Below are 20,973 nucleotides of genomic sequence, written 5' to 3'. Positions count from 1 at the left end.
TAAATATAAATCAATTTATAAAGATGAAATTTGATTAGTGGTTAATTAGGGCTAGGGAAGGCATGCTAAGGGGTATGGAGTTTTTCTTTTTGGAGTAATGAAATGATTCTAACATTTTTTGTGATGATGAATGCACAACATTGTGATCATACTAAAAGCCATTGATTATACACTTTAGATAGATCATATGGTATGTGAATATGTCTCAGTAAAACTGCTTAATAAATAAATAATTGTGCAAGAATAGCCAGAAATAGCAGCTATGTACAGCAGGGGAAATAGAAAGGTTGAGAAGTGAAGAATTTTCTTGTTTGTCTGCTTTTTGTTTATTATCATTATTGAAATAATGAAAATGCTCTAATAATGTTTGACGTGATAAATGCATGACTATATGGTTATACCAAATACCACTGATTGTACACTTTGGAGGGATTGTATGCTTTATTAATATGTATCAATAAAACTGATTCATTAAAAAATTTGGAATTGATATTTTTATTCACTTTTATTCTCTTCCAGCCCCAATCTAATAACCCTACATTGTGGCTTACAAGCCTTTCTTCTCTGTTTTGTAATCTTTCAGAACCTAATAAGGGTTGAGTGAAGAGATAAAATCAAATTCATGAGTTTGTAAAGATAAGGATTAGCCATACTACCCCACCTACTTCAGGTATAGGTACCTCTCCAAACCCAGGCCTTGCCAGAACAACTAGCCAGCCTTCCTTTACACATCACTTTTAAATTACAAGTATGAAAATCATGAAAACCTAGAAATAGGTCTGTTCTAAGTTTATCTTTAAAATGTGTATGGAATTGTTTTTAAAAATGTGTGGAAAATGGATTTCAAAGCATACTAATATTATAACCTCTATAATATTTAACCTACATAGAAAACAAATTCAAATACTTTAATAAAAATTCACCTGTGCAGAAAAGAAATGCATTAAAGCAAGTCAACGGGCCCTCCATCCAGTAGCCTTTATTATCCATAAGTAGGTATCAGAGAAGTATGCAAGACAATAATAAAATTACAGCTCTAAAATTTAGCTGACAGGGGCCCAAAGCACAACTGCTTTTGGGTCATGGTATATAAGGCAAAGATAAGAAGTGGGAAGCAGGAATAGGATTAGACTGGAAAACTGGAAGCACCTGTCCTGTTAAAAGGCAATGCTACTAAGACACCATTGCCTAACAAAAATAATAAGGTCCTTAAGATGCTTGCTTATGTTTTCTTCAAGGTGTTTTATAGTTCTGGTACTTATATTTAGGTCTTTGACCCATTCTGGGTTGATTTTTTTAAAATGGTGTGAAGTAGGGTTCCACCTTCATTCTTTTGCATATGGACACCCAATTTTCCCAGCACCATTTGTTGAAGAGACTATTCTTTACCAGTTGAATGGATTTGTCACCTTTATCAAAAATCAGTTGACTATAAATGTGAACATTGACTTCTGAGTTCTCAATTTGATTCCATTGGTCGCTGTTTCTGTCCTTGTGCCAGTACCATGCTGTTTTGATCACCTCGTTTTGTAATAATTTTAAGCTTGTGAAGTGTGACTCCTCCAACTACATTTTTTTTTTCAGGATGGTTTTGATTATTTGGGACCTATTACCCGTCCATATAAATTTGATAATTGGCTTTTCCATTTCTGAAAAGAAGGTTGTTGGAATTTTGATTGGGGTTACATTGAATCTGTAAATTGCTTTGGGTAGAACTGATATCGTAATGGCATTTAGTCTTTCATCCATGAACACAGAATGTCCTTCCATTTACTTAGGTCTTTAATTTCTTTCAGCAACATTTTTTAGTTTTCTTTGTACAAGTTCTTTACATCCTTGGTTAGATTACTAGATATTTGATTCTTTTAGTTGCTATTGTGAATGGAATTTTTTTTTTTAATTTCCTCTTACCAGTGTTCATTGCTTATGTATAGAAATACTACTGATTTTGGGGTGTACCCTGCCACTTTGCTGAATTCATTTATTAGCTCTAGGAGTATTATTGAGAATTTTTCAAATTTTTCTGTATATAGGACTATATCATCTGTCAACAGGGAAAGTTTTACTTCTTGTGGTATATACATACAATGGAGTATTATTCAGTCATGAAAAGGAATGAAGTCATGATATATGCAACAACATGGATGAACCTTGAAGACATCATGTTGAGTGAAATAAGCCAGACACAAAAGGGCAAATATGAGATCTCACTGATTTTAAAAAGTTAGAGCAAGCAAATTCATAGAGTCAGAAACTAGAATAAAGGTTACCAGGGGCTGAAGGTAGAGAAAGGGAACTTAATACTTTAATAGAATTTCTATTTGGGGTGATGGAAAGTTTTGGTAATGGATGCTGGTGATGGTAGCACAACACTGTGACTGTAATTAACAGCACTGAATTATATATTTGAAGAAACTTTATATATAAGAAGAAATTTTAGGTTTATATGTTATTAGCATACAGATTTTTTAAAAACTATAGGGCTGTACAACACAGTGAACTCAAATATGAACCATTATCTACAGTGAATATCACAATTACAATAATATTCTTTCATCAGTTCTAACAAATGTATCACACTAATGCAAGGTTAACAGGGTCATATGGGAGTTCTGTATTTTCTGCATGGTTTTTACTGTAAACCTACAACTTCTCTAATTAAACAAACAAAAAAGCACTGCTACTACTTGCAGGAATTCCAGCCAGTTCTTGCCAAATATTCTGATTTTTTCCCCCAAGAGTCAACAATCCAAATTTTTATATAAAATTTCCAGATTTTTAAAAACATTATGTGGATCTTTGCTCTAATTATTCCAAATTAGTAACATTTTAATATATATCAATTTTTTAAAAAGATTTATTTTTTATTTATTTCTCTCCCCTTCCCTCTCCCCCTCCCCCAGTTGTCCGTTCTCGGTGTCTATTTGCTGTGTGTTCTTCTGTGTCTGCTTGTATTCTTGTCAGCGGCACCGGGAATCTCTGTCTCTTTTGGTTGGGTCATCTTGCTGCATCAGCTCTCCGTGTGTGTGGCACCACTCCTGGGCAGGCTCGCTTTTTTCACGTGGGGCAGCTCTCCTTACGGGGTGCCCTCCTTACATGTGGGGCTCCCCTACGTGGGGGACACCCCTGCGTGGTACGGTACTCCTTGAGTACATCAGCACTGCGCATGGGCCAGCTCACCACGTGGGTCAGGAGGCCCTGGGTTTGAACCTTGGACCTCCCATGTGGTAGCCAGACGATCTATCAGTTGAGCCAAATCTGCTTCCCTATATCAATTTAATATGTTTACATTTTTTAGCTAATTAAGTTGAAAATATCAACCAGGTGTTTAATGTTTAACTTAATATAATTAAGTTAAATATGATTTTAGAAATAGCCTTCTATTCCAGGAATAATAATGTTACAATATATTAACATCTAATGACATAATTTTAGAATTAATGATACCAAACACTTCCTAACCAAATGAATTGACATCTCTCAATTTTAATAGAACAAAAAATGTGTTACAGAAAACAATCTTGAGGGGTTTTTGGTAGCCATTTGACAGTGAATATAAATGAGAACCAATAAACATTCACCAAACTAATTAATCTCCCAGCCCCATAAAATACTTTTAAGTATTTGCCATTGTTCATACTTGGGTAATATGTACAGTGAAAATGCAATCTCCAACTAGGTTTCATCAATAGCTCTAGTTAAGTTTATCTTGACCCCATGGGTGACTTTTGTCTGTCCCCCACGAAGACCAGCTATGTAAATCTGGGGCTTGGGCACTCGAGTGCTGCCTTCCCTCATGGACTGGGTGCTAGCATTCTTCAGTGGATACACCTGTGAGATGTTATCTCTTCTCATGTGACTAAGATCAGTTTGTACCGAGTGAGTAACTTTCTGACGCAAATTGGCCTAAGAAGAAAGAGAATGCATAGGGATTACCATTTCTCCAAAGCACAAATAAAGTATTATCAGGTACCAGTTAATAACCAACTAATTTTTTTCTCAATCCACAAAGAAATTAGTCATATAACATAGAATTTTCCTACACAAAAAAGGAACAATAGAAACATCTAGATATCATAGAAAATTAAATATCCTATACCAAGAAGTAGAAAAATACATATAAAATGTTGAAAATGGACCCAAAAAAGAACATAAAATTCAAAGTTACAGGGCTCAATTATTTATTGCATATTTTCCAATTCTTTCATTATTATTCATGCAACTTGGTTTTTTCCATTTTACTCAGTTTTGTTTTTTTAAAAGGCAAATATTTAAGATTTATATCATCTTTTTGGAAAGGGGTTTCACCCCAGATTTTTAAAATAAAAGGCTCTAGTTTTTTTTAGATTATAGTTTACCTTCTACATTTTGCTTACTTCCTTTAAGGATTACTAGTAAATGAAATTGAAACAGATCACTGATAGCAAAGAGTGGCTTTTAAACATAGGCAATTCTGTTCAAGCTCCCACCCCATCCTCGGCATTGAAAAGTCTCACCTTGCCTTTCCTTCTCTGAGACACTGCCAAAAGTCTGTTGAGGTTAATTTCTCTTACTGCTATATGACAATAGAACTCCAACCCAAAACCTCTGTAGCAATAGGCCCAGAACTGTCAGGACCAGATCAATGACAACCAACTTACCTTTTTTTTTTTTTTTGTCCTACCCCCAAAACCTGCCCTTTCCAACACAAGACCAACCAGAGAAAACTAAATATACTCCGCAAACCAATCGCATACCCTGCTTCTAGTTAAACTCCTCCAGCTTCCCCACACCAACAAACTCCAATGAAGGCACAGGTGAAAACTTCCTCTATTTTCACCATAAAGTTTTTCCACTTCCCTGCTTGCCATTAAGTCTCTGCCAAAGGCAAATGATAGCTGCTGACTCCCTTGCTATAGCAAGCTCTGAATAAATGCCTCTGTTCTCATTTGGGTTGTGTTTATTTCCACACCTGATTTCAGTTAAAGAGATAGATAAATATTCAAAGAAAAGGTCACAAACACGAAAGAGTTTGTTTCGTTCATACTACAAACACTTACTATTTAAAGTGGTAAGATATTATAAAAGGGATGAGTGGGGGAAATTCACCTCAGTTGGATAGGTATGAGATTCAAAGATAGGCATTAATGGTGAGCTCCTGTTGTGATTAAGGTGACTGAGAATCAGAAGGACGAGGGAGTCCAATGCCTGAGAGAATATGTTGACAATAAAAGGGGATACTATCTCTGATATAACAGAGGTAACTTTGTTTCTTAAAAAGTCTCCAAAGAAGAAAAGTCAAGGTAGCAGAACTTCCAGGGAATATGGCAGAGTAGGGAGCTTCACGACTTAGTCCTACCACAAAAACAGCTACTAACCAGGCAGGAACTATCTGAAACAACTATTTTGAAACTCCACAGGCCAGAAGAACACTGTACAGCATCCAGGGACGAGTAGGAGGAAGAGGCTGACACATTTTGGTAAAGAATTATAAATTGCTCTCTTCTCATGGCTGCTACAGAGGTGCACATCCCCCACTCCTGAAGCAGGCTGCTGCGGGGTCCAGTCCCTGGCTACCTGATGCTGACAGAAAGGGACATAAAAATCCTCTTTCTCAAGTACAGAGGTATACGCAGCCAATCAAGGACCATGATTTGATTAGCAAATTCAGATTGCTGGGTCCAGGCTATGAGGGCAGCTATTTTTTCATCCCTGCCCTGGACAGGGGCAATGTTGATGGAGATTTAAAGATGCAGGGCTTCCTCAAGGCCTGCATTTGCTGGGCAGGGCAGGAAAGCTCAGCTTTGAGGAGCCATTGGAGACATATTTGGCACCCTTCCTGACCCCCTCCATAGGGCACTTTGGAGCCAGTCTGTGTCCCCTTTGTGGGTCCCAGGCCCTGTTTTGTCTGGGAAAGACCCAATTGGGAAAGTCCTCCCTGGGGTGACTCTCCTCCTAGAATTTACCATCCAGGCAAAAGCAACATAAAAGAATGAAAGTTGTGTAAAAAAACTATAGAGGCGAACAGTCTGGGGCAAAAACCTGTTGGCTTCAGATGCCCAGGAGAGGAAGGGGGAACTCCAAAACAACAAACAAGCAAAACTGTAGGGTAAGACAGAGACCCAGAAAGACAAGGAAAACCCTGCACAGAGCATTTGCCTTGGGCAAACCTTCCTGATAGGACAGTGGAGATCAAGAAAATCTGTCTTATTACCAGCTGGTTACAAAACCAACAAGCAGATATTCTAGGGAGTAAATCCCAGAGATAACATTTTAAAATATTAAAATGTACACTGTATAACAAAAGAGTACAAGACAAAGAAACAAGAAATGATGGCCCATCCAAAGTAAAAGGATAAAAATACAGAAAACACAAAACAAGAATGTGGACATATCAAACAAGGCAGAGTAGGGAGCTCTAGGAACGTGCAGAGAAAGAGCCAAAGGATATCAGGAAAATAATGAATGAAAAATATGAGAGTCTAAATAAAGGGAAAGAAAATTTTAAAAGGAACCAAAAAGATCTACTAGAGAAACTAACCAAAAGAGATCTTGGGTGGCTATAATCAAGAAAACCAAAAGTTGGGTCTTGAAAAGATCAACAACATCAACAAACCTTCATCTAGAGGGACAAAGAAAAAAAAAAGGGGGGTACAAATAATGAAAATCAGAAATGCAAAGGCAGAGATTATTACAGACCCTGCTGAAATAAAAAGAAATATAAGTGGATACTATGAACAACTAACCTTATGCCAATAAATTAGGATAACCTAGATGAAATGGACAAATTCTTAGAAATACGCAAATACCCACCTACACTGACTCAAGAAGAAATAGACAATCTCAACAAACAACTATTAGTAAGGAGATTGAATCAGTAATCCAAAATCTCCCAACAAAGAAAAGCCTAGAACCAGATGACTTCACAGGGCAATTCTACCAAACATACCAAAATGACTTAACTCCAATTCTGCTCAAACTCTTCCAAAAAATTGAAGAGAAGGGAACACTTCCTAACTTATTCTAACTCAACATCACCCTCATACCAAAACCAGATAAAGATACCATAAGAAAAGAAAACTACAGACCAATATATTTTTTTGGGGGAAAGGGGCTATGTGATCTTTTTTAAAAAAGTTTTTAAAGAAGCTTTAGACTACAGAAATGTTACATCGGAAATATAGGGAATTCCCATACAAACCAATATCTCTTATGACTATAAATGCAAAAATTTCAACAAAATACCATCAAACCAAATCCAACCACATATTAAAAGAATTATATACCATGATCAAGTGGGATTTATCCCTGGCATGTAAGGTTGGTTTAATATAAGAAAATCAATTAATGTAATACACCACATTAACAGAATAAAGGGGAAAAACCACATGATCATCTCATTTGACACAAAAAAATGCATTTGAAAAAATACAGCACCCTTTCTTGATAAACACGCTTCAAACACTAGGAATAAAAGGAAATTTTCTCAGCATGATAAAGGGCATATATGAAAAGCCCACAGTTAACATCTTACTTAATGGTGAAAGACTGAAAACTTTCCTTCTAAGATCAAGAACAAGATAGTGATGCCCACTATCACCACTCTTATTCAACATTATACTGGAAGTTCTTGCCAGAGCAATTAGGTTAAAAAAAGGAAACATAAGGCATCCAAATTGGGAAGGAAGAAGTATGACTTTCCCTATTGGCAGATGATATGATCCTATATACAGAAAATTCTGAAAAATCCACAACGGAGCTCCTAGAGCCAAAAAATAAATTTAGCAAAGGGAGGAGGAAGAAGGGTACAAGATTAACACACAAAAAAAATCCAGAATTTTTAAAAAAATCCTTCAACTAACAATAAAAAGACAACTCAATTTAAAAATAGGCAAAAGACTTGAACGAACATATCTCCATAGAAGCTATACACCTGAAAAGATGCTCAACATCAGCCATCAGGGAAATAGAAATCAAAACCACAATAAGATACCATTTCATACTCATTAGTATGGCTGCTATAAGATAAAATTTTTAAAAAGGGGAAATAACAAGAGTTGGAGAGAATTCATAGAAAAAGGAACACTCATTCATTGCTGGTAGCAATGTAAAATGGGGCAGCCACTGTGGAAGACTGTTAGGTGGCTCCTCAGAAAGCTAAGTATAGGATGCCCATTGTTCACCACTGTTATTGAACATTCTATTAGAAGTTCTAGCCAGAGCACACAGATGTTGATGATAGTATTATTCACAATTGCCAAAAGATGGAAGCAACCCAAGTGTCCATCACCCACTAAGTGGATTTTTTAAAATATGGTATATCTTTAAAATAAAATATTATTCAGCCATAAATAGGAATGGAGTCCTGATACATGTGACAACATTGATGAATCTTGAAGACATCATGTTGAATGAAATAAGTCAGACACAAAAGGACAAATATTATATGATATCACCGATTTGAAACAATTAGAATAAGCAAACTCATTGTTAGAATCTAGAATATAGATTACCAGAGGACAGGGTGGGGATAGGGAATGTGCTGTTAAGGCTTAAAATGTACAGGGTTCCTATTTGAAATAATGGAAATGTTTTTGTAACAGATGGTGGTGATGGTAGCACAAGATTGTGAATGGAATTAACAGTACTGAAGTATATACCTGAATATGATTAAAAGGGGAAATTTCAGATTGTATATATGGAAATGGAATAAATTTTTTTTAAAAATCCATCAAACTCACTATACAAACAGTAAACCCTAAGTTAAACCATGGACTTTAATGAATAGTACAATTATTAAAATGTGCTATCATTAATTGTAACAAATAATTCCACACCAAAGCAAGGTGTTGGTGGTGGGGTGGTGTATGGGAATCCTGTATTTCATGCATTCTTGTTCTGTAAACCCACAACTTCTCTAATAAAGAAAAAGATAAGGTCCCAAGAAAAGAAGTGTCTACTAAATGATTAGAGGAAGTTAGGAGTGTTTTAAATGCTATTATAATACCTATATAATAAAGCCAGCCACTATCATTGTGCTAGATACTGGCTGGTATAATTGTAGTTTCCTGCTTCTGTATTTCTACATATGCATAAAAATAGAAGACAGTCCTCCAGTGTAAAGCTGGCAAATTATAAATTATGGTGATTGACTTTTATGTTAGCAAAGAGCGATATGTAGAACTCATTTTTGTATAAATAATTTAATTTACCAAATCTATGAGAAATAACATTCCCCAAATTAAAACAAATTTTAGAAAATATTGTTACAAACCATTTTTATAGCTTTTCTTCTTAATTCCCATTCATTCCACTCATATGATCTCACAATTGTTGGTGGCAAGATGTGAGTATCCGTCTGTGTGCTACTGTCACACTTTGTAATTGGTTTAATATGTTTGTCAACATCTTTCATCTAAAGAAATGAAGTTTTGTTATCAGTACGTGGAAAAATAAGCATTATTTATATACAACTATAAGTATTTAGTTAAAACTGACAAAAGCTTAGAAAAATAAGAATTTCTGAACATGGAATATACTTATGAATACCAAGAGGGAAAATAAACCCAAAAATTTATATAGAGATGTATGTACACATACATATTTTATGTATATGCACATAATTAGTGAACTAGACTTAATTATTTTGGGGGCACTAAGGCTTTCTGCAAAATTTTGTGAACTTAATATAGGAAGTGTATTTTGTAAGAGGATAATCTAGCATCATTTACTCCCAAGTCAAATACCCACCTCAGTTTCCACAATTAGGGTAGCATAAGTGAATATGCTAAAAATGGGTTGTAATATAAAATAGTTATTAAATATTAGATATAAAATCACACTTGTTTAAAGTATCAGAACCTCTTTAAGACATATTTTGAACTCAAACTATGCATATATAGCAGATCATTGTCCAATGCTGTTTTAGTAGAAAAGGTTGATTTTCTGCTGTGGTACCCAAAAACTCAACACACATATCTTAAACCTTCAGTAATTCCAGGCAAAGCCAAGATATGATTATACCTAAGGAAGTTGCTGGAGGGGGTGATAGATGTTTAAGACATTCAGGGATTATAGGAAGAAGAATGAGAAGAGTTTAACTTCTTTCTCCATATCAAGGAATAGATAATCATTGAGTACCTACCATTTAACCTAAGATATAACGTCTGCCTTTAAAATGATTTTATGATATAGTTAGATTAAAAAGACGCTTAAAAGATCATTAAAAATATTATATAATACAAGTAAATGGCAATTAAGTAATAAGATGATAAGGACTAAATGAAATACACAGAGAGAAAACTTACTTCCATAGGTACTGAAAATCATTAAAGAACAGCTGAGGATGAAGAAATGGGAAAAAGAAACCAGGCTACATACCTGTTTTAATGGAAATCTGTGAACTGTCTACATATGACACACGTTTTGGATTATCTGACTCTAGCCTTTAATAGTTTTTGAACTGCTTTACAACTCAAGATGTAAATAAGTGGTTGCAAGAGAATATAATTCTTGTCTATAGATATGCAAATTCTGTCCTGTCTGTTGAGACATACAACAGCAGACACAAGATGATGGAGAATGATAAGTGATGAGGAAGAAAGAACAGCTCAAATGGAAGACAGAAGAATAGAGAGAGAGAAAAGAATAGGAAAAAATTGAGCAGGGGCTCAGGGAGTTGAATGATAACGTGAAGTGCAACAATATACAAGTCATAGGAGTTCTAGAAGGAGAAGAAAAGGAAAAAGGGGCAGAAAGAATATTTGAGGAAATAATGGCTGAAAATTTCCCAACTCTCATGAAAGAAATCAAACTGCATGTCCAAGAAGCACAGCATACCCCAAGCATAATAAACCCAAATAGACCTACTCCAAGACACATACTATTCAGAACGTCAACTGTCAAAGATAAAGAGAAAATTCTGAGAGCATGCAAGAGAGAAACAAATCATTACGTACAAGGGATGCCCAGTAAGTCTTAGTGTGGATTTTTCATCAAAAACCATAGAGGCAAGAAGACAGTGGTATGATATAATTAAGACACTGAAAGAGAAAAAAATTGCCAGCCAAAAATTCTTTATCCAGCAAAACTGTCCTTCAAATAGAAAGGTGAGTTTAAAATACTCACAAATAAACAGAAACTAAGAGATTTTGTAGAAAGACTCCACTTTTGCAGGAAACATTAAAGGGAGTCTTATGACCCCTTTTCAGGATAGAGAGACTTGGAGGAGAGTGTAGAAGGCAAGACTAGCAGAAAGGATAACCAAAAGAGTAAAAAGACAGATGAAAATAAGAGATGACATATGAAAGCCAAAAAATTAAATGGTAGAACTAAATAATGCATTTATAGTAATATCATTGAATGTCAAGGGATTAAATTTCCCAATTAAAAGATACAGGCTGAGAGAATGGATTAAAAAAAACCACGATACATACGTATGTTTCCAAAAGATGGAAACAACTCAGGTGTCCATCAACTGATGAATGGATAAACAAATTGTGGTGTATATACATGATGGAATATTATGCAGCTATAAGAAGAAATAAAGCCATGAAGCATATGACAACATGGATGAACCTGGTTACCAGCACAAAACAGTCTCTTCAACAAATGGTGCTGAGAGAACTTGATATCCATAACCAAAAGAATGAAAGAGAACCTCTATCTCACTCCCTATACAAGAATCAACTCAAAATGAATCAAGACCTAAATATAAAAGCCAGGACCATAAAACTGCTAGAAAGAAATGTAAGGAAACATCTGAAATATCTCATGGTAGATGATGGTTTCTTGGATCTCACACACAGTGCACAAGCAACAAAAGAAAAAGTAGATAAATGGGACATCCTCAAAATTTAACACTTTCGCATCTCAAAGTACTTTGTCAAAAAGTTAAAAAAGGCAGCCATCTCAATGGGAGAAAACATTTGGAAACCACATGTCCAATAAGGGTTTATTATCCATGATCTATAGAGAGGCTACAACTCAACAATGAAAAGACAAACAACCTGATTGAAAAATGGGCAAAAGACTTGAATAGACATTTGTCCAGAGAAGAAATACTAGGGTGAAAAAACACATGAAAAAATGTTCAAGATCACTGGCAATTAGGAAAATGCAAATCGAAGTTACAATGAGATATCATTTCACACCTATTAGAATGGCCACTCTTCAAAAGACAGAAAACTACATATGTTGGAGAGGATGTGGAGAGATAGGAATGCTTATTCATTGTTGGTTGGAATGTAGAATGGTACAGCCACTGTGGAAGACTGTTTGGCAGTTCCATAGGAAGTTAATATAGACTTGCCGTGTGACCCAGCAATACCACTACTAGGTATATATCCAGAAGAACTGAGAACAGTGACATGAACAGACACCTGCACACCAATATTCATAGCAGCTATTCACAATTGCCAAAAGATGGAAACAACCTAATGTATTAGTCAGCCAAAGGGGTGCTGATGCAAAATACCAGAAATTGGTTGGTTTTTATAAACGGTATTTATTTGGAATAGGAGCTTACAGATACCAGGCCATAAGCATAAGTTACTTCCCTCACCAAAGTCTATTTTCATGTGTTGGAGCAGGACATCCGCGAGGGTTCAGGTTTCCTGGGTTTCTCTCTTCCAGGATCTTGCTTCTCTCTGGGTTCAGGGTTCCTCTCTTCCCAGGGCTTGTTTCTTCCTGGGCTTAGCATTCCTCTCTCCCTGGGGCTTGCTTCTGTTTCCTCTGTGAGCTTACTTCCTGGGGCTCCAGCTTAAGGCTTCAGCATCAAACTCCAACATCAAAACTCCAACATCAAAAACCCTCAACCAACCATGTCCTTTGCCATGCCTTTTATCCATCTCTTGATGGGTGGGGACTCAACACCCTAATGACATGGCCCAATCAAAGGCCTAATCATAACTTAATCAAGCCCAGGTGCAGACTGATTACAAACATAATCCAGTATCTATTTTTGGAATTCATAACCATATCAAACTGTTACATCGCGTGTCCATCAACTGATGAATGGGTATATAAACTGTGGTGTATACAAATGATGGAATACTATGCAGCTGTAAGAAGAAATGAAGCTATGAAACATATGACAACATGGATGAACTTGGAGGATACTATGTTGAGTAATGCGAGCCTGACACAAAAGCAATAAACACAGTATGATTATTCTATTATGAACCAAATATATATTGGTAATAATTAGAATATAGGTCACCAGAAAAACAGAATGAGGGTAGAGAATGGAAAGCTGCGGGCTAATCTGTACAGAATGTTTTGGAAATTAATAGAAAAGGTGAAAGCACATCATAGTGTTTGTAACTAGAAGTGCTATTATATGAGTATGACAGTGGTTGAAAGGGAAAGTCTAAGGTCATGTATATTACTAGAAGGAAAGCTAAAAAAATGTAACATGGGTCTGTATAGTATTGTGAAACCTCATGTGGAATATGAATATGGGTTATATTGCATATAAAGGGCTGTTTTTCTTTGAAACTGAACAAATGTTGGTTAATGTTACAAGATGTTAATATGAGGCAAAATTACAACCAAAACATCCTATGGACAATAGTATATAGTAATATATTAATAATTTCCCATAAGGGTTAAAAAAGGAAAAAAACACTAAGGGAAAGAAACTAGACACAAAAGGTACACGTATTGCTTGACTCCATCTATATATAAATACAAATAAACTAGAGAGACAGAAACAGAATAGCAGCTGTTTATGGCAGGGGAAGCCTGATATAAACAGAGATTTTGAGAGGTGATGAGTTTTTGTTTCTCTTTTTTTATTATTATTAGAATAATGAAAATGCTCCAATAATGATAAAATTGATGAATGCACAACTATGTGATTATGCTAAATACCATTAATTGTATACTTTCAGTGGATTGTATGCTTTATTAATACGTATCAAAAATTTGATTTGTTTAAAAAAATTCAAAGAGAGAAGACTTAAACAATATCAGGAATTAAAATGAAGGTATAAGATGATGTAGAGATTAAACAAATAATGAAAGGATATTCTGACTAACTTTATGAATAAAATGGAAAACAAATTATTTGAATTCCTAGAAAAATGCAATTTACTAAATTTGCCACAAAAAGAAATAGAATACCTGAAAAGCCCTATAATCACAAAGTAGTTAAAATTAGAAGTTGAATCAGTAGTTTAAATTTTTCAAACCAAAAAATATACTAATTAAGAAGAAAAGAAAGGAAAAGAAGAAGCCCAGAGAACTTTACAGGAATTTTTCTACCAAATAATTCCAATTTTACATAAACTCTTTCAGAGAATAGAAAAAGAATAAAGACTTCCACACTCATTTATAAAACATGCATAATCTTGACATCAAAACTATACAATGATGTCAATTCTACTCAAATTGATATAGACTTAATGCAATTCTGATAAAAATTCCACCAGCATTTTTTAAAAAATTGAAAACACAATCATCAAATTTATTTGGAATGGTAAGGGATCCTGAATAGACAGAAACATCATAAAAAAGAAAAGCAAGGCCTCATCTCCATACTATAATTCATATTACCTAGTCATAGTGGTAAAAACAGCATGGTACTGGCATAAAGACAGAGACAACAGAGCAATGGAACCAAATTTATGGTTCAGAAACAGACCCTCACATTTATGGTCAAGTGATTTTTGACTAGCATGACAAACTCACACAGCTCAGACAGAACAATCCATTCAACAAATGGTGCTGAAAGAATTGTATATCCATAGCCAAAAAAAGGAAAGAGGACCCCTATCTCACACCTTATCCAAAAATTAACTCAAAATGAATCAAAAACCTAAAAATAAAAGCAAGAACCATAAAACTTCTATAAGAAATTATAGGAAAATATCTTCAAGACCTGGTGATAGGTGGTAGATACTTAAAGGAGATAAGAGGAAGACTGAGTGGACTACTGATGTTTAATGTATGTAGACGTTTTAATTAGCTTTATTGTAAAAGTGTGGAAATTGTATAGAGTGGATGGTAACACACAGTGAGTAAAAGCTAGTTTATAAATGGGGATGTGACTGAAAATGGTAGTCTAGGTATATAAATGCCAATTGACAGAATGCTAGAGAATAATCTAAGAACTGGATAGCACAGTAAACCAAGAGGTGGATGAGAATTGTGGTTGATGGTACAGATGCAAGACTGTCCTTTGTGAGTGACAGCAAATGTATATCACTACTGCAGGGTGTTGGGAATGTGGAGAAGCATGGGAAAAATAAAGCTGGAATGATCTATGGACTGTAATAATATAATATTCTTATATTATCCATTCAAAAGATGTACTGTGTTGATAATGAGGCAGTATGGAAAATGTGAGCCAAATGTATACTATGGACATGGTAACAATCAGATGATATTATCTTACCTGTAGCAAATGTTCCACCACAGTGTGGTGTGTTGATGGAGGGGTGTTGTTTGGGAATTCTGCACATGTGCATGATTGTTTTATAAATTTACAACTTCTGTCATAAAAAAACATATTTAAAAAATAATAATAGGGTGGGTTGGGGGAAAAACACACCAAATGTAAGATAAAGACTTTAATTGTAGTAAGATTTTGACAATATTTTTTCATAATTTGTAACAAACATCTCACGACAATGCAAGGTGTTTGTGGAGGGTTGATGTATGGGATCCCTGTATGATGTTACGCATGTTTTCTTTGTAAGTTTACAACTTCTACTATACACTTAATTGTTTATGTATGTTCATATATAAATGATATAAATATAATAATAGGGTTGGTTGGGGGAAAATACTTTGGTTAGTAGTAATATTTTGACAATGCTTTTTAATCATTAGTTAAAAAGGTTTAAACAATACAAGTTATTGGTGGTAGGGTGAGTTATGAGAGTTCTGTATGATGTTATATTTATACTTACTGCTTATGTATGTTTATGTGTAAGTGATATACTTCAATAAATTAATTTTTTTAAAAACTATAAAATGACAGTAAAATAAAAGAAATTCACAAGCCAGACTCAGGAATATAGATGCAAAAATTCTAAAGAAAGCTCAACCAAATTAATAGAATAGTATATAGTTTTTACAATGATAGTATACCAGGATCAAGTAGAACTGGTCTAGGGAATGCAAAACTGGTATAATCATAGCAATAATATAATGTAAAATTTACAGATTAAAGGGTAAAAAACAAACAATTATCTCAAAAGATATAGAAATAATATTTGATCTAATTCAATAACCATTCAAATAAGAACACTAAGCAAAAAAGAATAGGAGGGAAACTCCTAACCAATGTAACAAAATGCAGGAAAATGACAACAAACATCATAATTACAAAATATCAAAGGTTTTCTTAGATAAAGAGGCTCACTTTTACAACTTCTATTCAGTATTGTACTAGGAGTGCTTTTCAATGTAGTTAGATAAGAAAAATAAATAAAAGGCATATAGTTTGGGTTGAAAATAACTGGTTCTTTTTGCATGTGGTATGATGACCCACAATAAAAAATTATACACTCGAAATTTGAATAGACTTTCAAATATAAAGTTGTAGAATTAAATCCAAAAGAATAAAAGTAAAAGGATAGCCTTATAACAGGAAGCATTTCTTATACAAGACTTCAAAAAAGCAGTCTTTAAAGGGAACTATCAATAGACATGACTACATTAAAATTAAAGATTTCTCTTCAATGAAATATTCAATTAATAAAGTTAACAGAGAGGTCACAGACTGGGAAAAGCATTTGCAACATCTATAACTGATAAAGGAGTAATAGTAGAACAGACAAGAAACTCCTGCAAACCAACAAGTTAAAGAGGGAATGGTATATATGACTAGAAAGGTCTGTATTAGCAAATGTTATGAAGTCATTGCATAGAAGGAGAAACTTGAATGGGTAATAGATGTAAAAAGAGATGCTGAACACTTCCAATAAAAATGCACAATAAAACAATGAGACATCATTTTACTTTCATCAGATTGGCAAAAAAATTATAAAGCCAGGTAATAGCAAGTGCCAGCAGGTATATGGGTAGCTGACAAGCTTCATGAACTGGTACAATCATTTCGATGCTAATCTCTCAGTTTACCAAATATTGTACGCCTACCATTTTGCCCACATGAAGATAATAAACAGACGAAGGCAATCTCTCTCAAGATGGGAAACGCAGAAGGCTAGCAGAATCGCTTAGGTTCTCCAAGGTTTCTCAGTCATAGATCCCCAAGCACAAGCAGAGGAAAAAAAAAAAAAAATCACCGACTGAGCTGTCCAGGGTCCTGACCGCCACAGCTATCCCCTCCAGACTACCTCGTTCTTCCTGGTTAACTGTGCAAACTACACTTTGTGCCTCGCTGTCATCACGCCAACAGTCCTCTTAACCACTTATGGCTTGGATCCCTGCTTACCTGGTCAGTCATACCAAAACCCACCCACTTCAAAGTTAAAATATTGAGTAAAATGACAAACAGTAAACATTTTAAACCATGTATTTGAGGCTTTGAATTCACAGAGTTTAAAAGACAAGGGCTGAACCAGAAAAAGGAGAGACAGAGCAATTAAAAGGTGAAAAATGAAAACGAGAAACGAAAAGTAAGAAAATGAGAAGAATATATAACATTAATTAGAATGTGTGTTCCATGGAGACAAAAATATTTACCCCCTGTGCCAAGAAAAGTGCCTGGCACAGAGTAAGCGGCTCAGTAATATTTGCTGAATGAATAAATGATAAGGTACAGATATTCACAGATGCACGCCTCCAGAACCATTTTGTGGTCTTTCAAAGTATTGCTATTTAAAACCTGTTAATTGTGTTTGAAACTCTAAATATAAGTAAAATATCACTTCTGATGTCTGTGCTCAGCTCTTCCAATTTTAAATAAGGAAATACCTATAGTTTCAATTTATTTTACTAAATGAAACCTTTCACTTTCCAATTTCTCTAGTCTATTAATTCATCAATGTAACTCTGAATCTGGTTTCCATTATTTCCTGTGGATTCCATTAGTTTCCATCTTCAGATGTGAAACCCTTCAGATAACCTGTAAAAGTCCATATCTGACCCTGTCTCTTCCTGGACTTAGGAGTCATTCTAACAATAAGCTATAACTTTTTAATTAACTATACATTAAATGTTATAAATTCTTAGAATCCCAAGTCTAGTCTGTTTACCTGAGAATATGGAATAAGGGTTTCAAAATGATGATGAAGTTCCAGTAGCTGAATTAACTCTGCATTTTTTCTGGCTTTTTCTTTAATTAAATCAATATATTTTTCAGGATTTTCTGAAAATGAATATGCAGCATCTTTGTTATTGAAAGTGTAATACTTTTCCTTATATTTCAAAATTCCAATTGCTGGATTTCCTGAAATTTAAGAAAATAATTTGAATTAGATATGAAATATTAAGTGATACTGTTTGCAATATACCCATAGAGCCATTAGGCATACCATTTCTTAACATATCCCTTATGGTTTTATTTTGATAAAATGTTATAATTATTTTACATTATACTTTTTATTAAATTATATTTTATGTTAAATTAATTCTATATATCTATTTTTATTTTAAAATGAATTTTATATAAAAATGCTTTTCACTATCAGATACAAGATACTTAAAAATCTTTTATAAAAAGCTACTTAGTCATATCACAGCTTTTTCAAATTTTCTTATACTAAACTAACAACTATAAGGACTGTTTTAAAAATAAGTCTTGGGAAACATGTGGCTCAACCAGTTGGGCTCCTGTCTACCATGTGGGAGGTCCAGAGTTCTATGTCCAGGGCCTCCTGGTGGGGGCAAGCTGGCCCACGCAGCGGCGAGCTGGCCCGCGCAGAGTGCCGGCCAATGTGGGAATGCAGCCCGCACAGGAGCGCTGCCCTGTATGGAAATGCCACCTTGCATGAGAAAGGCCGACGTGCGCAGGAGTGCCGGCCGATGTGGAGAGCAGTAAGATGATGCAATAGGAGACACAGAGGAGAAAGAATAAGAAAACGTAGCAGAAGAGGGGAGCTGGGGTGGTGTGGGAAGGTGGTCACCCCTCCCCCCCCAAAAAAGTCTGTAAGAACTACAAAAATAGTATTTTTTTCCAAAATGCAAATTTGTGTGTTAGAAAATATTCCCCACTGTAAAACATAAAACATGAATTATTAAATCTGAACCATATAGTTCGTGAGAATTATGTAGAAAACAGTAATACTGTCTTATTTATTTATTCCTTCATTAACTCAAATATTTATTGACCCATTATGTGTGTCAGTACTATTCAGGGTCCTGAGAATATAGAAGAAGAAGGGGAAAAAAAGTCCCTGTTCCTATGGAGCTTATACTCCAATGGATACAGATAGCAACAAATCAACATATATATCATACTAAAAAGTGCTATGGGAAAAAAAATAAAGCAGGTTAGACCGAAAGTAAAAGGAAAGAGAGTGAGATTGCTCTATTAAATAGGGTGATTGGGAAAGAATGAATAAAGTAAGGAATCACAGCTTGTACCTATCTTGGGAGAGAGCTTTTTAAGTAGAGGGAAAAGCAAGGGCAAGTCTTTGAGGTGAGAGGGGGCTTGGAGTTTTCAAGAACAGCAAGAAAGCCAGTGCAGCTGGTGGGATAAACAACGGAAGGCAACGAGGTCAGTGAAGTCATCTGAACAGGATGCTGACTGGTAAGCCACAGTGTCACCTTGGGATTTAAGCCATGTGGTTTGCAGTCCTAATGGATATAGGGAAATCCTGCAGATTCCTCTGAGATAATGCAGGTTGCTGCTGTCCAGAAAACAATATCCCCATTGGCAAGAGATTATTCAGAAAGTAGGTTATTAAGAGAGTAGTCTCAAACCCATAGCCTCACAAGCCCTTCCACTTTTTATTTCTCTCTTTCTTAGAATTACAGTTTTTGGAATTTGAAAGGGATCCTGCAGACCTCCTAGTTGAACCTTCTCATTTTCCCAGTGAGGAAACTGAGGTCCAGGGAAGGCATGAGGTTTACTAAAGGTTATCAGTTCACTAATGGCAAAACTGGGACTAGAAACCAGGCTGTCCTGAACCCTAGCTCGTTGATTTCCAACCACATCATGCTACCTCTTTCATTCACCCCACATCCATATTTCTGCATGTCTCTCTCTCATAACTCCCTTCTTATCTGTGCCTTTAAAAATAAGGGAAAAGAAAGGAAGGAAGGAGGGAGAGAGGGAGGGAGGAGGGGCAGGGAGGAGCCATCTACATCAAATTGCTTTTTACTTCCGCATGGCTCATGATCATTTTCTCCCCAGTATATTAGTGACACTCAGCCTCAGAATACTATTATCTTAGTTCCCCATTGAAACGAAAACTAGTAATACCCAATTATGAAACATACTGAAAGAAATAAAGAAGAGAGATTACAAAGAAAGAGGAAAAGGAAGGAGGAGGTTAATGGTGTAAGGTAAATAAGAAATAATCTTGTCAAACTGTTTTCATGCTAGCCCTAGCAGGCTTCTTGTTATTCCTGATTCATACAGCATTTTTTGGTAACAATTTATTTCTCCTCACCTTCTGATTTAACCTTTGTTTGGGAGAAGCTCTAGTAACACACATATCATAGAGAAATTATACTTGAAAAAATACTGGCTATTTCCTTAAAGAGATTTGGGTTATAGAGAACTCCTGAACCATGTTAACAGGATATAACTACAAACTACCCAAGAATATTCTTTTAATAAAACAGTCAAAATTAGTGTTACTCTTTCAAGTCATTACTTTGGAAGATCATAAATTTTTAGTAATGCTGCCTAACATTTCTGGAATCTTTCATTGGACACATGAGTCATCCCTCCTTCTGCAGTACTGTAACATCCATATTTCAGAATATACATATTCCATCACTTATCACTTACACTGTAATTTCTCTTGGATTAAGACAGAGACTTTGTAGCTCCTCTCTAGCTCACCATTTGACTACATAAAGTTTTAAAACATGAATAAATGAATGACCATAACAGTACTTCCTGTAAAAGAA

General features: G+C 35.0%; 1 protein-coding gene across 7 annotated transcripts in view; it reads right to left on the bottom strand.

Moving 5' to 3' along the window:
• Positions 1 to 2,384: 2,384 nt before the first annotated feature.
• CFAP206 (cilia and flagella associated protein 206) overlaps positions 2,385 to 20,973 on the bottom strand; it is a 45,788-nt gene continuing 27,199 nt past the window's right edge. For 5 of the 7 annotated variants that reach the window (XM_004454495.4, XM_004454496.4, XM_071218592.1 and 2 more), the window contains 3 exons: positions 18,147 to 18,340; positions 9,254 to 9,394; positions 2,385 to 3,906 (listed from right to left, as the gene is read on the bottom strand). In XM_004454495.4, the coding sequence (XP_004454552.1) occupies positions 3,676 to 3,906; positions 9,254 to 9,394; positions 18,147 to 18,340 (566 nt within the window). In that variant the 3' untranslated portion in view covers positions 2,385 to 3,675. Of the gene's footprint in view, positions 3,907 to 9,253; positions 9,395 to 17,085; positions 18,341 to 20,973 lie in introns of all 7 variants that reach the window. The other 2 variants (XR_011650092.1, XR_011650093.1) reach the window with 2 other exon arrangements.

The sequence above is a fragment of the Dasypus novemcinctus genome, chromosome 11 (assembly GCF_030445035.2).
Source record: "Dasypus novemcinctus isolate mDasNov1 chromosome 11, mDasNov1.1.hap2, whole genome shotgun sequence".
Lineage (NCBI taxonomy): Eukaryota > Metazoa > Chordata > Mammalia > Cingulata > Dasypodidae > Dasypus > Dasypus novemcinctus.
The sequence above is the reverse complement of the archived record's forward strand: the minus strand, read 5'-3'. Positions and strand labels throughout refer to the sequence as shown.